The 14931-nt window shown below is 43.3% G+C and overlaps 1 protein-coding gene across 2 annotated transcripts in view; it reads right to left on the bottom strand.

Moving 5' to 3' along the window:
* Window positions 1–486: 486 nt before the first annotated feature.
* The window catches only part of LOC8038086 (homeobox protein Hox-D4), a 41779-nt gene continuing 27334 nt past the window's right edge, over window positions 487–14931 (bottom strand). For both annotated transcript variants that reach the window (XM_029976259.4, XM_040222304.3), the window contains exon 2: window positions 487–3672. In XM_029976259.4, coding sequence (XP_029832119.2) covers window positions 3122–3672 — 551 coding nt within the window. In that variant the 3' untranslated portion in view covers window positions 487–3121. The remainder of the gene's footprint in view (window positions 3673–14931) is intronic.

Below are 14931 nucleotides of genomic sequence, written 5' to 3'. Positions count from 1 at the left end.
GTTATGTCGCTGTTTAATCTCTATAAAAATCGGCTAAGCGCACGATGCTGAAGCGAATATTACCAAAAGCGCTAAAATTTTAAAGTTCTAACCTGTTCACTTATTGATTCTAGTCGGAAACTTCAATGGTGACTATTCCAGTCTCAGTTTGAGTTTATCGCAACAATAAAAATTGAAAATATGTTAGCGTTCCCCTAATAGAAAATACGTACTATTAGCTTGGGTATCGTAGACCTCTGCGTTAAAAATAAGCTCCACTTTGGTTTCCACGAGGTAAAGTTTTAAAGGTGATAAAGGTTCAATAAGTGTTTCTGATCATTTACGCAAGACAAAACGAGGTTTGAGAAAATTTACAAAAATGTGTTAACGATGTAATTTTTTAAAATAAAATTGAAGGGCGGTACAGTTGTCCTCACATTAACGTTGATACCCCTCCTCAGTGTGATACACACACTTCTCTGATACAAATGGAAAGCATATGCACGTAAAATAGAACTTTAGACTTAAGGATGCACGCCCGATGAAATTTAATTTCTAGCATTCTGCCCGAAGGCACAAAGACTGACTCGACCAAGGTTTTTATTGTTGTTGTGTTTTGGCTGCAGTAATGCTCACTTGGGGTCATTCAAACAAAGATACTATAAGCAAAATTACTACTTGACCAGTGAACGACGAAAAAAGTTCACGCCGTGCTATCAGCTTGATAGTGGGGCAGTGTATGCATCCTGAAGATTTAATAATTCAAATGTCTTTACTCGTCAGCGTTTATTGAAATTATCGTCGTAATACACCATCACCTGGTGGTTCGCCAATAATTTCACATGTCGGGCACACTCCAATCACGGCAAACGGCTCAAAGATATAACTGCTTCCCGAGTACCACTTCTTCATACGTAATGCCTGACAGCGCACGCCAGCTACGCCAAAGTATAGCTATGATGTCGGACAGCCCGAGTCGTCGGCCCGTAATTTCACTCAGGCTCCCAAGCAATTTTCATGAATCTTGTGCCATCAGCCATAAGCGAGTTAGGTCCGCCTCCTTCGTGTCAAAAAATAGGATGGAAGCATCCGATGGCTCAGATAATTGTAATAATAAAACCCAGAAGGCTAGAACGGTCTTGCTCCGCTCAACGGCTGCAGATAGTGCTTTCTTATCAAGCACAATTAATCAGTGGTATTGGAGCTACCAATGTAAGAAACTCATTTGCAAGTTCTCAGCGTAACGAGAGCTGCGACCATTATGTCTCAAGAATGCAAAATGTAGGTCCGCCTATTGCGAGTCCAAATCCTAACCGTTCGTACGCAGGATGGTGATGCACGCTCAAAATAGTATTTAAGCAGCAACACATTACCAGGTAATCGTCCGATGGCGCTATACTTCCTTATTTTTCTACAACATATACCTTTCTGAACTGCTGCGTAGGACGTTTCCTGTGAACCATATTTGCGCCCAAGAAAAAAATAAAAAATAAAAAGCGCGAAAAACACTTCGAAAGAAGTCTTCGCAAAATGAAAACTTATTTTTCATGTGGGACATGCGAAATGTACAATCCTAACATGTACGAAGACACACAAAAAGGGAAACAAAGATAACAATGAACACGATGTAAAATATCACAGCTTTCCCAAAAAGGAGAACACTCGGTAAACCTAACACGTGTTTTATGTACGTATGTGTGTGTATTTTGCCTGCTAGTTGTACTTCGCCTTAAGTTAGTAGGTTTTGATATCTTGATACTCTCGTTTGTAGAACTGTGCCATTATCACAAACCGCAACCAAAAGGAAAAAAAAAGTAGAAAGAGGCGCTTTATTTTCACATGTGGGATCGAGAGATTTCAAAGGTCGCTACCAAAAACTGAACTTGGCCACCATGAATTTCGTCTGATTGTTACGCGAAACTACGCCCTGCAAATTATTTGTTCCCGAATAAGTCTCCGACGCTTAGGTCGCCTTTTTTCTTTTCCCCAGTCGCTTACAGTAGTTGATTTATACCTGTGGTTGCACCGAATCGTCTTCCAATCAAAAATAAGCGTACAAAGGACAAAGTCAGTATGTATACCATCATCCGGTTTATTCCTGCCGAGAAGTGTACGTCATGTCAGAAATCGAAACGCGTTGTCATGAGCTTTCCACAAGTTCTGTACATCTTACTCGTTGTGGCTTTTGTGTTGCGAGAGCATGCATGAGCGCGCCCGCGAGACTGTGCAAGGTACACGCGAGCGAGTTCTTCTTTTGTTGTTTTTTTGCGGGGATACGATCAACTGATTTACAAAATAGGTTGGGCTACGTTACCAGAACAGGCTAGATGCTTCTTCTTCCTTCTTCTTTGCTGAGGCCACCGGAGGCAAAGAGGGTTTGTGCGCGCACACAAGAGTCCCTCGGACAAGCGTCGCAGTTCAGATAAATAATTCCTCGGGAATGCAAGCAGTCACCCCACGCTCGAGTCTTCTCGCGTCATTCACTGCACTCGATTGAGAAGTCGGAGAGGAGCCTCGGCCGGTTCTTGTCGGTGGAGCCCCGTCCGAATCCGAGGAGAGCCTTCCGGCCAGCCTTTTGAGTAGGCACCCACTTGCGCGAAATGCCCCTGAGTATCAAATCACTTGATCCGTTTAAGAGGAGAATTCCTTCCGTCAGTGAGTCGGGCGTTTGAAGGCATTTCGATGGCTGCTCGGAGCCTGAGAATCGTGCCGAGCTCCTTTTTTTTATTTTTTGTCGCGACAAGTGATAGTGGTGAAACCGGCTGGCACGCGGATGTTTATCTCTCAGACCTGAGTATATTTACATGAACTACATGACACACTAACGGCGCTACCTATCGTAGAACAGTTCGCGCGCGCACACACACACACACACGCATCCACACACACACACCCGCACACACAGACACACATGCGCGCGCGAGTGCGCGCACGTGGCGGAACCCCCCCGGGCATGCAACGGCTCGGCGTGAGTCAGCAGTTCCTCGAGCTCCGGAGTCCATGACGCCTGCCGTGCCGGGGGGGCCTAACCCACAGGAGGAACTTTTTAGCGGAGGTGCCCGCGGGGCAGTGTCCACGGCACTCTGTCTGCGGTCGGACCGCGGGCACTCACAACACAGCACGCACTAGGGCACCACGCGCCTCACAGTTCCGTGAGTCCATAGTCCCCTTTGGTGTCGATGGAGGGAGGCGGTGGCAGCGGCGACATGATGTGCGTCTGAGGTGGGTGACTCAGCGGGTGGCTGTTCAGCAGGTGCGCGTGTTGGTGCGGCGTCAGCGCCAGGGGGTTCGACACCTGGAGCGACGGCGGCGTCTGTTGGTGCGGCGGAGGGTGCGAGTCCTGCGACGTGTTTTGTGACTGGGGCGGTTGCTGCTGCTGTTGCTGCTGTTGCTGTTGCTGCTGCTGAGCGGCGCGATTGGGATTGTTCTTCTTGACGTTTTTGGTGTTTGGTAATTTGTTGTCCTTCTTCCACTTCATGCGTCGATTTTGGAACCAAATCTTGATTTGTCGCTCGGAAAGGCAGAGCGAGTGGGCGATCTCGATTCGCCGCCGTCGCGTGAGGTAGCGGTTGAAGTGGAACTCTTTCTCCAGCTCAAGGATCTGGTGTCGGGTGTACGCTGTCCGCTGCCGCTTTGGTTCCATCCCCGTGAAGGTGCCATTCGCAGGATCGGAGGCGAACAGGAAGGACCGACCTGCGCAAAAAAACAAACATGGGAACTTCTATCAGTTACTGCTGACATTCACAAACGACACGTTCAAATAACTGCGCATACACGTTCAATGGAGGAGGAAACTCGGCGAATGAGGAAGCTAAAAAAAAATTATACTTAAAAAACAAAAACAAACTGCGCTGTCACGTTGACCATGACGTTTCACCACACGTAGGGCAACAGCGCAGTTTTTTTTTTATGTACAAACATATTTATGTTTTCTTCATTCGCCAAGTTTTTGTAGATTGTAGCGATTGGCTCCGCCAAGTGTGCAGTAAAGAAAACACTCCAGATTTTTAAGTCTTCACTGAACTCAAGGTAGAAGCGCACATAAGGAGGGTATGAGGCTGGCGTGTATGTTTTCGTCCTGGCGTCTCGATGAAATAACTGTGACCCGGAAGTGGTCACTGTTTTCATCCCTTTCCAACCAGGGCTCCCTAAGTACAGCCGCGCACGATATACCGTATTTACTCGAGTAGTAGCCGCACTATTTATGAAAAAAACATGAGGGTTCGCTTTTCCGCGGAGCACGCAGATTGCCAATCACCGCGATCGACACCATCATTCCAGCTGTCAGGGCAGAGATAACGTCTTTGAGCGAAGGTACCATCTGTGAAGATGCAAAATTGTGCTCTCGATTGGGTTATTCGCTGTGTAATTTACGCGTGACGCAATGATTGTCTGTATATATGTTCAATGGGAAAGTGGACGCAAGGGACTTGTTGATAAATGGTGCGGCTATTTTCGAGTAAATGTTAAAACCTTCGTTGTCAGTTCGCGACGATGAAACTCGCACGCGTGTTGAAGCGTATACTAGCTGAATGCGGAAGCACCACCTCCAATTCAGCATGGCTGATAGCACCTGGCTTTTACGTACATGTCGTCCTCGTTTAAACCCAAAATCTACGTGTCGCTGACCACGATGCATCGCTGCGCAATTGAAATAAGCTTGCCTCACGAGATTGATTTGAGACAAGCAAGTGTTGTGAGTCGGTGTCATAACCTTAACATATGCGGTGCAGCATTTGCTGATTTAAAGTCAATTTCGCAATAGTAGATTGTTTCCCTCATTGAATACCATATTGATCACTTCTCTAACTAACGACTGATGGCTTTAAACTGTTAGGGAATATAGGATTTTACTCATTGAGACGTCTGAACCTCGTGAGCATCGCAGATTCCTCGCAAAATCTGAATCAATTACATTAATCAATTTTAGTTTACTACATGTACTGTTACTAACACAAACACGAGAGACGTGCGATGGAGCATTCGGACCAGCTGTCACGTTCTGTATACAGAACGTGACAGCTGGTAAGCTTCATTTTAGCCCGATGTCTATAGACATCGGGCTAAAATGAAGCTTACCTCTTCTTTTTTCCTTTTTCGTGGTAAACGGTTTTTAAAATGGATATGCAGACTAACCGTCGGAGCGCGGGTAGACCAACGCTTAAAAAGTAAACAATCATTTTGTTAATAGGTAGGTGACAATTAAGTGTTAATTATGCAAAAAGTAATGAAAATGTGGTTAGGTTCTTTTCGAACAACTTCCTAGCGAGGACGGAAGCTTGGACCGATCATTATGTCGGGACTAAAAATAGTCTCCCTTTGTATGCGTTGAAAATTAACTCGCTGCAAAGAATGTCATAGAATTAGAGATCTCTTAATGACCTAAATGTTTCGTGATTGATACCCGGTGCTTTCATTATCTCAGCGTTTGGGCATACTTTCGGTCTTATGTTTCTGTCTTTACGGTTTATCACCAAGCTATATGTAGAAGCGAACCAAACAAGTAAGAATTCCCCTTATTGATTAAAGAAGTAAAATACACCGCGTGGGGAATGTATACCGCAGTCTGTGTGGGTTTCGAAGTAGCACAGATCTTTAAAGCAAAATTTGACTTTTGCCTTAAAATTAAGGCCTTCGAAAGCCTGAAGGAACGCAAGGTAGCGGGAAACTAGACCTTCTTTGACCAGTATGGGTATATCTTGACCCTAATTCGCGAAACAAGTGCAATAGTTAGGCTACACTTGTGGTTGTTCGGACGTTCTTGTAGTAATTTTGGCCTAAAACTATTAAAAACTGACAGGTTTAAGCTTAACTGCCGGCTGTTCGTTTCCTACACTGCACCTTTCACTCAATTTGGGCACTTTGGCAATTATGTGGCGAATCAGAGTAAGAATCATAGAAATGCCAAAGGAAAAGTACTCTGGCAGTGCACTAAATGACGCCTCGGAGCAAGAACTGTATTCGTCCCGAGTTAGGCCCCTATAGGATATGGCCAACTTTGTGCCAAGTCGGGCGTTTTTCTGGCGTGTTATCCTGAGTTTGTAGCCAGAGACTGACGTGAGATTAGCACTAAGCTGTCTATTTTTCATCTCTAAAGGTTTTATGACGTCCTCCAATGTCGGATTTTATAAACTTCCGGAGGACTGTCTTCGCAAAAAAAACTATCTACGTGCCCTTGATTTGATACTACTATACCACACAGAATTGCACGCTACACGTCAACAGTATATTTCCGGTAGTGAAAACCAGGGACCGTTTCAATCCTAAAAATAAAATTGGGGCGAGTAAGTAAAAATGAGGCGTGACTAATAATATTTTTTTCCTGGAATGGGGAGAGATGCGTGGAGCAGGACGACACACAAAGCAGGCTGGAAGCAGGTTCACGAACGATTGCAAAAGGTTTCACAATTATCGGGTGCAGATAGAGTGACATGTGTATTTTAAAATTGCCGATATGTTTTCCTTTCTGACACTTCCCCAAGCTAGATAAGCAAGTTAAAACAAGATAAGTCATACACTTAAAAAAAAAAAAATCTGCTCTTGAAAGGTTTTTTGTCGTCCCTAAAAACTCTTTCAGCAAGTGAGGAGCGGTTTCCCCTCAAACACTAATAACCCCTGGCGCACTAGAAAAGCAACTGGGTAATGAAGAGGTTATTCGCATAAATATGATCTTAAAATAACCCCTTATAGGCTTTTCACGAAGAACAATTTTGGGGGGTGCTTAAAGGCCGACGACCAGACACAAGATTCTGCAAGGCAGAAGATCCTTCTCACTCTGGGGGAGGAGAAAACAGGCAGCGGTGGACAAGGTGGAAGGAGGGAGAGGAGAAAGCGGTGAAAAAGTGGAAGGCGCGAACTGGTCGTCGGTCTTTAAAATAACTTTCTAGGGTGCAAAACATGGACAAGCCGAAGAAACTCTAGAAGTTTTTTTACGACCAGATTTTTTTAAGGTACACTGAAAAGAAAGAGAAAGAAAACAAAATCCGTTCCTGAAAGGTTTTTTTGACTCCTCAAGCACTCTTTCAGCTCGTGAAGCACGGTTTCGCCTCAAGCATTATCGCCCGCTGGTATACTAGCAAGGCAACTGGGCGATGAAGTACTCTTTCGCGTCAAAAAAGGAGCTTAGAAGAACCCCCATAACTTTTTTACGAGGAAACTTTTCAGGGGGTGCTTAACAGAACTTTTTAGGGTGCAATATATGGACAAGGCGAAGATCCCTTAAAAATTCGTTCAGAAACAAACTTTTTTTAAAGTATATGATGGCTTTAACGGTGGTGGAATTTTGTTATGACAAGTTCAGTACATAATACATAAAACAATTTTACGGCTGCGCAGATATACGTTAAAAGGAAATTGTGTTACGCCTTTTGTAAAAAGGAAGCTTCTTTCCTATGGCACTTTTTGCGGGGGTCTGAAGATATTTAATTGTATAATGTGAGAATTGGTAATAAAAAACGCTGTCAAAAATAACTTTTCCTATTATCTAACCGTGCATGTTACAATTTACTCGAAACTTACTAGTCGTTTTGTGTTAGTCGAACTTCTTAAATTTATTTAGCTTCGATTCTTCCTGGGAGGGTCAAGAAACACATGATTAATTTCCTGTAAAATGCTAAGATGAGCACGTTTCTTTTTAAGCGATTGACACGCTATACCTTGCTATCTTGACGTGCTAATGCAATTTTTATAAATACCGTTCGTCAATTAATGTTGTTCAGTGGCGCGCATATTGAGCTTAATTTCGCAGTTGTTATTCGTGCGCGCACTAAGTTATACGCGGGGTATGTAACCATGCACCGTGAAATCGGACAGCCTCCTGGGGTGTTCATGCCAATCATTCATTGTTCTACATTTTCGTATAAAAGTTGGCTGAATTTATTTAATTAAAAAAAACAGAAAACACAAATATACAGTTTCTGTACGCGAAATGCGAGTTCATAATAAAGCAGCGCGGCTGATGGTGCGCCGATACTCATAGAGTATGCGCATGCACTGGTCTTGAACATAAAATATGCTCAAAGAATTCAGGCTTTCAATATTAACGAGTCCTGAACGCTTTGCGCCGAGAAACTGACGGCGGAGACGGGAGCGCGCGAGGACTTCACAACACCGAGCTCTGATTGGAAGGATTAGTGGGTAGGCCTAAAGCTACTAGCCTTTGTCTCCACTGCACTCGTTGACCGCGTTGGAACGCGGAGCGCCGGCGTCCGGCGTTGGGCTTTCGGATTCGAACTCGCTCGATGAGTGCAGTGGAGATAAAGGCAGCTAGCTTTTGGGTCTACCCACTGACCGTTCGAATCAGAGTTCGGTGTTCTGACGCCCCCACGCGCTCGTGTGTCCTCCTCTTCCTCACTTTCTCGGCGCATAGCCATGCGATTATTTTGTTCGGGTACATCCGATGCAGAAACGAATTGTTCGACCTTCATATCTGCTTTTGTCGCCCATTTTATTGGCTGCAGAGCAAGAGTGAGGTGCTCGGAAAGCGCCCACACCCTGGCATTTCTTTAATTGACTGTGGCGAATTCCGATACCCCATACTGGATGAGGTGCCTGCATGCACACTATCAGGGTGTTTTCTAAGCTCTACGAGGCCGTAAATCAACCAGTGATCAGTGTGCACTGGCGCTTTTCACAGAGGCGTCTTTAGGTCGTGTATTTGTCATACACAAAGTTTGGGGGTGTTAGGTTTCGGGGGAACTCTTTAAGCCTGTACAAACTTATCTATTTGTAGACAAAAAAAAAACCATAAAAAAAACTGTTGACGCTTGAATACTCACAGATGGCGACACGCATGTTCGAATCTGATAGGTATGCGTTTGTGTGTTCATCTCAAAGGAGCTATTATGATTTTGCTTTAAGTTGTGCCATCCGTGAATCGGCAGCGTCAACAAGGGGGGCTATGTTCGACAAATCTTTCGTTTCTCCTAAAAAGAAACGGAAGTGACGCAACTGACGATACCGCGTCTGGTTCGTTAGAGGCTCAAATAACGGAAGTTCCCTCTTTCGTCATTTGGGCCTCTATCCAATCAGACGCAATATCGTCACTTCCGTAACTTCCGTTTCTTTTTAGGAGAAACGAAACATTTGCCGAACATAGCCCACGAGACGATTTTTTCAGTTTTTCCAGCTGTGTATATGGGAGAAAAAGAAATATTTTTATGCATATATTTGTTAACTTAAACCTACACTCATAAGCTTTGAGTATAATAAATGAGCCACATAAAGACTCGTTCGTGAAAAGTTTCATGGTACTCGGTTCATCGGCATATTTATACGAATTTTGTGTACACCAGAAGAGCACTTCGAAACACCCTGTATAATATTAGCCGTTACATTTTTTTTTATTGTTATTAAAGTTAAAGCAAGTTGCCAGGCGAGCTGATTAAGGATAGACATAAGATTGAGGGGATAAATAATGAACGGAAAGAAACGACGCTCCCAACTTTTGGACCCCTCGCTCTAGGGTTGCCATGTCTATTTTTGTTCCCGCTCTAAAATGCAGCATTGTTTTAAAGACGCGTCCTCACCGGGAAAGTTGTCGATAAAAACTCCACACACCCGCGCACCCGTGAAAAAAATGCACGTGTCCCTGCGGTTTTACACGCTCACATACACCTAATCGCAAGCGCGTGCGCGCGTACGCACACGAAACTTTATGCTGCCATCAGAAGAGGCGCCGACGTGTGAAGCGAACTGTCCAACTCCGGTGGGACTATTCATGCCGAATCATTTTTTCCCATGAGAGCGGCAGTGCTGAAAGGAATGTATCTGAATGCAGGTGCGTGCTGCGTGATTATGACGTGGCAATCACGGAATGTGGGACGCTCGGCGTGTACTCTCAATTGCTATGCACCTTGATGTCTTTTCGTTTTGCTGAAGGGCGAGACTGCGTTCTGCTGTAACCGCGATGGACCAGAGATTTAGGTGTACTTCCTCACTAAATATTTTGCTAAGTCTTTCGAAGTGGACACGCTTTGAACATTTTAAAAGTAAACAATACTTATATGGTACCAGTATGCAATCTTTGTTTAGGAAACGAAAGCACAAAATAGTGACGAGGACGTACATGCATATCCTGTGCACTCTTTGCTTCGTGCCTTTTGGTTCAGTGCTTTCAATGCACGCATGAAGAAATGTATTTTTATGCTAATAGATGGATCGTTATTGAAGTGCGTGACTTTTCATGATATCTCTTTGAACACACCAGAAACCAAAGGTCCCTATCCGAGGTAGCGACTATTGTTCACTTCTTTTTGTGACCGTCCTTCAACGCTTTCAGCAATTTTCAGCACACTTTTTGTTTTGCCATTTCACTGTGCTCTGGTTTATCGGCTGGGTCGCTTCTGTGGACACACCGCGTTCACCCCGCATTCCAAGAGAAGCAATTCATCATCAATCGATATCAAGTGTTATTTACGCTACCATTTTCGTGTTTCACTATCGCTCAGCGGAAGCGAAACATTTCCTCTTAGAGGGAAAGTAATAGGCTAGAAACACGCAAGTGAAAATGGTCCAAAATATTTTCTTATCATTCGCATACATAATTTTGTGCGCGCTCGATGAAAACGAACGTCAACACCTGCGAAATAAACGGCCCTTGTTATCGTTAACCAACATAGACGGCAACCAACTTTTGTTTGTTTGTTTGCTGTTGCTTTTCGCAAAGAGTTGGGGTACCTGCGCAATTCTTTGTGTAATATTTAAGGGTGAACGAAAGATGATAAGATGCGTATCGTTCGTCCTGATCGCAGTAGAGCATATACGGAACACGTGCTTTCCATAGCAAGCGCAGCGTTTAAAACATCTGGTCCCTTCGACATAAAACACACACACAAAAAAAGGAGCAGCACACCGCGCAACGCAATCCTGAATTCGAAAACGTGCAATGAATATTCGCGCGTTTGCACGAAATCATTATGTAAGATGCAATCGTCATGCACAGTGCGTTTACGAAAATCACGGACTGGCTCATTTCGCGCTTGTGAATTTTTCCGTTCTAGATAAAGCCCCGTTGCTTTTGGTCGCAATCTCTGCCTTTTCTAGAACGTGGTCGAAGTGAGAGCTCAGAATTAATTAGGCACAATTTCTCAAGACTGAAAGTGACAGTATTTTTTTTTATAGGATCTCTTACGTGCTCCTTTTGCTAGAATACGAAAGAAGCTCTTGCCTGGCTCTTGGTGGGTGTCCCTGAATACAGCGCTTCCATTGTTCTTCCCGTTCTTCAAGATGTTCTACTTTAGAAATAAATCTAGACCGGCGGAAATTTCTATTGCATCGAGTTTCTTGGATCTGCTGGCCCTTGCATCCAGCCGTTTCATATCAGAAAATAATGATGTAATGGGATATATGTAAAAACAAATAACACAATAAAGGTTAAAACGCAATGCAGGCAGGCTGGTGAACTATCTCCATAATCAAAAACCGGAGACTAGGAGCAGATAGAAAGACATCCAAACACATACACTCTCTGAAAATGCATCTACTTACTTTATTTCACATCGTCAGATCAATGGTTGTATGCTTGTCCGTTTTTTTTTATGCATTTTCAGATTCGGGTTCTCTATTATGAAATAAAGGCATCATTTTTGCTGTTACACTGACAAAACTAGACCAGTAACTTGATGCAGTTTTAGTCACCCAATATTTTAATTGTCACTTTACGGTTATTGACGAATTGTTGAATGCTAATCGAAAGCCGGAGGAAATATCAGTAAACGCGAAGCATGTCATCTTAGAAGAAAGAAACAAAATATGCAGTAGTTGCAGGCTGTTCTTTTGTCCCAAAGAAGCCTCGCTCTTGAGTAACCTTGACAACGTGTTCAACCATGCAAATTAAATAAATATTTTCATTCATACCTAGAAAAATATTTTTCCGTTATTTTCTCACTTCAAGATATAGCGTAAGTAGCGCTATGAAATTAATCATTTAAGCTAATGATAAATTTAAAGAAGCATTGATCGCAGTATAATGGCTTAAACGATCAATCAGTCAGAAGCGTGGAAAATGGAGTTGTCATTTGCATCACCTTCATCACTAACAAGCTCAAACATCCAGCAAATGATAATAAATTGATTTGCTTACGTCGCCGGGGAAACCAAAACCAAACTCAAATCAAATTGTTTGCAGAAATAAATGTCAGGCCTTTGCCTACGCTTTAATATAAAAAAGAGCTCAGTGACTTTGTGGAAGCCGAACGTTTGAAACTTTGTTTTTTGTTTTTTTTTCAGCTCCCTTTTTTTCTCGTTGGCGGACCCTTTAAAAATTAAGTATAAAATACCTTTCCGAATTTTTCACTTTATTGCTGTTTAACTCCCCGCTGAAGATGATTGCTTGTTATTGGCATTATGATTGGTTGTTTATGGTGCTGTTTACTGTGAGGAGGGTGACTGATCAGCAATGAGCTGTACTGTTTTTTCTTCTTTTCAAGGTCACTTGATGATATATCATAATCAATTAAATATGTTCTGTCAAATAACATACATTTGACACTGTTTAATTACCTCAATAACACTGAGCATATGGCAGACCAATGTCAAGAAATTGTGTATATCTCTTACTGGCTTCTTTACGTTTGCAATAAATTCATCGTATTTGAATGTACGCCAACTAAACCAAGAAATGAAATGGCTTCATTTGAACATGCTATGGACATGAGTCGCAAATGATATGCAAATCACAGATATAAACCCTCTCCGAAATTTCTGCTGGAAACCTTGAGACATAACGCGCGACATGTTTGAGGCTACGACTGACAACAGTGTTTACGATGGGTGACACGTCGCCCTGGTCATGTCCGCCGTCCCCGTAGCGAGTGTTGGTGACACCGCTGGCGACCATTTCCTATCGAGCAGGAGTTATGGCTGCAATTTTCGATCATTTCATGATGAACAAAATTTTCGAATACTATGTCTGCCCAAGACAACGTAAACGGCGACGCAGCTACAAATGGATTGGTCACCAAAAGCTATCCTCGTAACGCCATCGGTTGAAAGGGCGATATTTCGCTGTCGGTAAAATAGAAAGTTCTCGTTACCAATTATGGGAACTTACGCACTCTACGCCAACTGTTTTTATAGCATGTGTATTGTGTACTTACAATTTACTGTATTTTGTAACGGAAGCGTCTATCTTCGTTATGTTTCACGGCAATCACCAAATATATATTTTTGCTCAGAACCCGATTTCATGGAAGGCAAACAAGAATACCTGGAAAGAGAAATGTACCATACATCATAGTTCGTCAGAATAAAGCTTACGCAGAAGTTTTCTCGCGCTGATGGCATTCATTGGCCTGATAGCATTGTTTTGTAACACAGCAATGGTATAGTTAGGACCGCGTGTGTGCAAGAAGCTTTCGAAGGTTCTGCTGCGGCAGAACTGGTAGACACCCACACTTCAGAACATTTTTAAATCACGTACGACAGCAGCTGTACATTTTTTTCCTGAAATGTAGTGCATTCTAAAGTCCCGTTTGCAAGTGCAGCATCGTGTGCGTCTTTCCTCGCTCCTCAAAGTGGTAGGATCGCGCTCTTTAGACGGTTCGCAAAACATGCTTCTCTGCGTTATTACCATTCATACTTCTCCGCTCAGAGAGTGACGTGGCACGAAGCAACGACAAGGCACCTGGCGATCAGCATCGGGACCGCGGTAGGAACACAAGTGCTTGAAAAACACTTGAGATATCATTAGTAACTGACATTGGCCAGCCTCAGCGCAGGAGTGTAGCTTTGAGCAGCCCCCGCTAGATGTTACAGAATTCGTGAAAGGGTTTGCTTTGTTCCCAAATCGTGAAATTTATATTTATAAATCTTATAACTTTACCCTTTCACAATAAACTGATTAACCTCTTAAGGGACAGATTAAAGTTAATGGAATAATAGGCCAATATTCTTAATTGGTACATAGCCTCCTGAACCTCTAAACAATTTTCCCGTTCCTCGAAAATTTGTACGGCGATTTTATCTCAAGGGATTTCTTCTGCGCTAGTTCCACTAATCTTGATAGCCGTCTATCAATCGTGCTGCGAAGCTGTTGAATACCCAAGGTATGCTATAGCGGTACTTTTTACCTTTTCTTTACTCTCTTGTGCACGACTATCAGACCTTGACTTTAAATGTGCCGTTGCGGTTGCTGAACTCAAGAACTTTTTTCTTTCTGTTTAGGTAGACTATGCGCCACATGCTTTCACTCTTAGATTGTATCACGCCAACTTGCATAAAAAAACAGCAACCCGGACATTAAGCACCAATATATCAAACAACCGCGACAAGTTACTAGCAAGTCTAATAAAATGTTACTTTCTTAGAAGTTTGCTAAAAGTACCCATTAGAGTAAGAAAGCGAGATGGAGAAAAATAGCACTTTAGAAACTAAGGCGGTGACAAACACCAAGAGGCGCATGAAGCGACGCGCCACCATAGCCGTCATCAGCAAAGGGTTACCCTCTTTCAAGCCAAAAAGAGGGACTCTGCCATATCAGTGTGCACTTGGGTAACTGCAATAAACACGCACTTAAACAAAGTAAAGGGAAGGGCATCTCCCCCTCTCAGTGGTCGTCGCCTCGGCGCTCCCAGGCAAAGCGCCGGCTTAACAGATCTTTAGGGGTCAGGTTCGAATCCCGGCCCACAATCTGACGGCGGCCTATTGCGGATAATATGCCGTGTAACTGAGATTTCGATTACACCTCATAATATTCCAAGGTAATAAAAATTATTCCTCACTCCTCCGCTGGGGCGCGCCAAACGCCCTTCGTTGGTTTGACACGTAAAACCCCCAAAATTGACTGACTTGGGCTCTCACGTGACTAGAAGACTTTGGTGGCTTTTTCATACTGCTGCGCATAGTCGTGTCAGATTAATTTTGTTTTGCTCGATGAGATTTATTTATTTATAAATAAATCTTCATCAAATGCAAAACGTCACGCCCTTTCATTGCTTAATATCACAACTCAAA

This window comes from Ixodes scapularis, unplaced genomic scaffold, assembly GCF_016920785.2.
Source record: "Ixodes scapularis isolate PalLabHiFi unplaced genomic scaffold, ASM1692078v2 PGA_scaffold0__279_contigs__length_252992795, whole genome shotgun sequence".
Lineage (NCBI taxonomy): Eukaryota > Metazoa > Arthropoda > Arachnida > Ixodida > Ixodidae > Ixodes > Ixodes scapularis.
The sequence above is the reverse complement of the archived record's forward strand: the minus strand, read 5'-3'. Positions and strand labels throughout refer to the sequence as shown.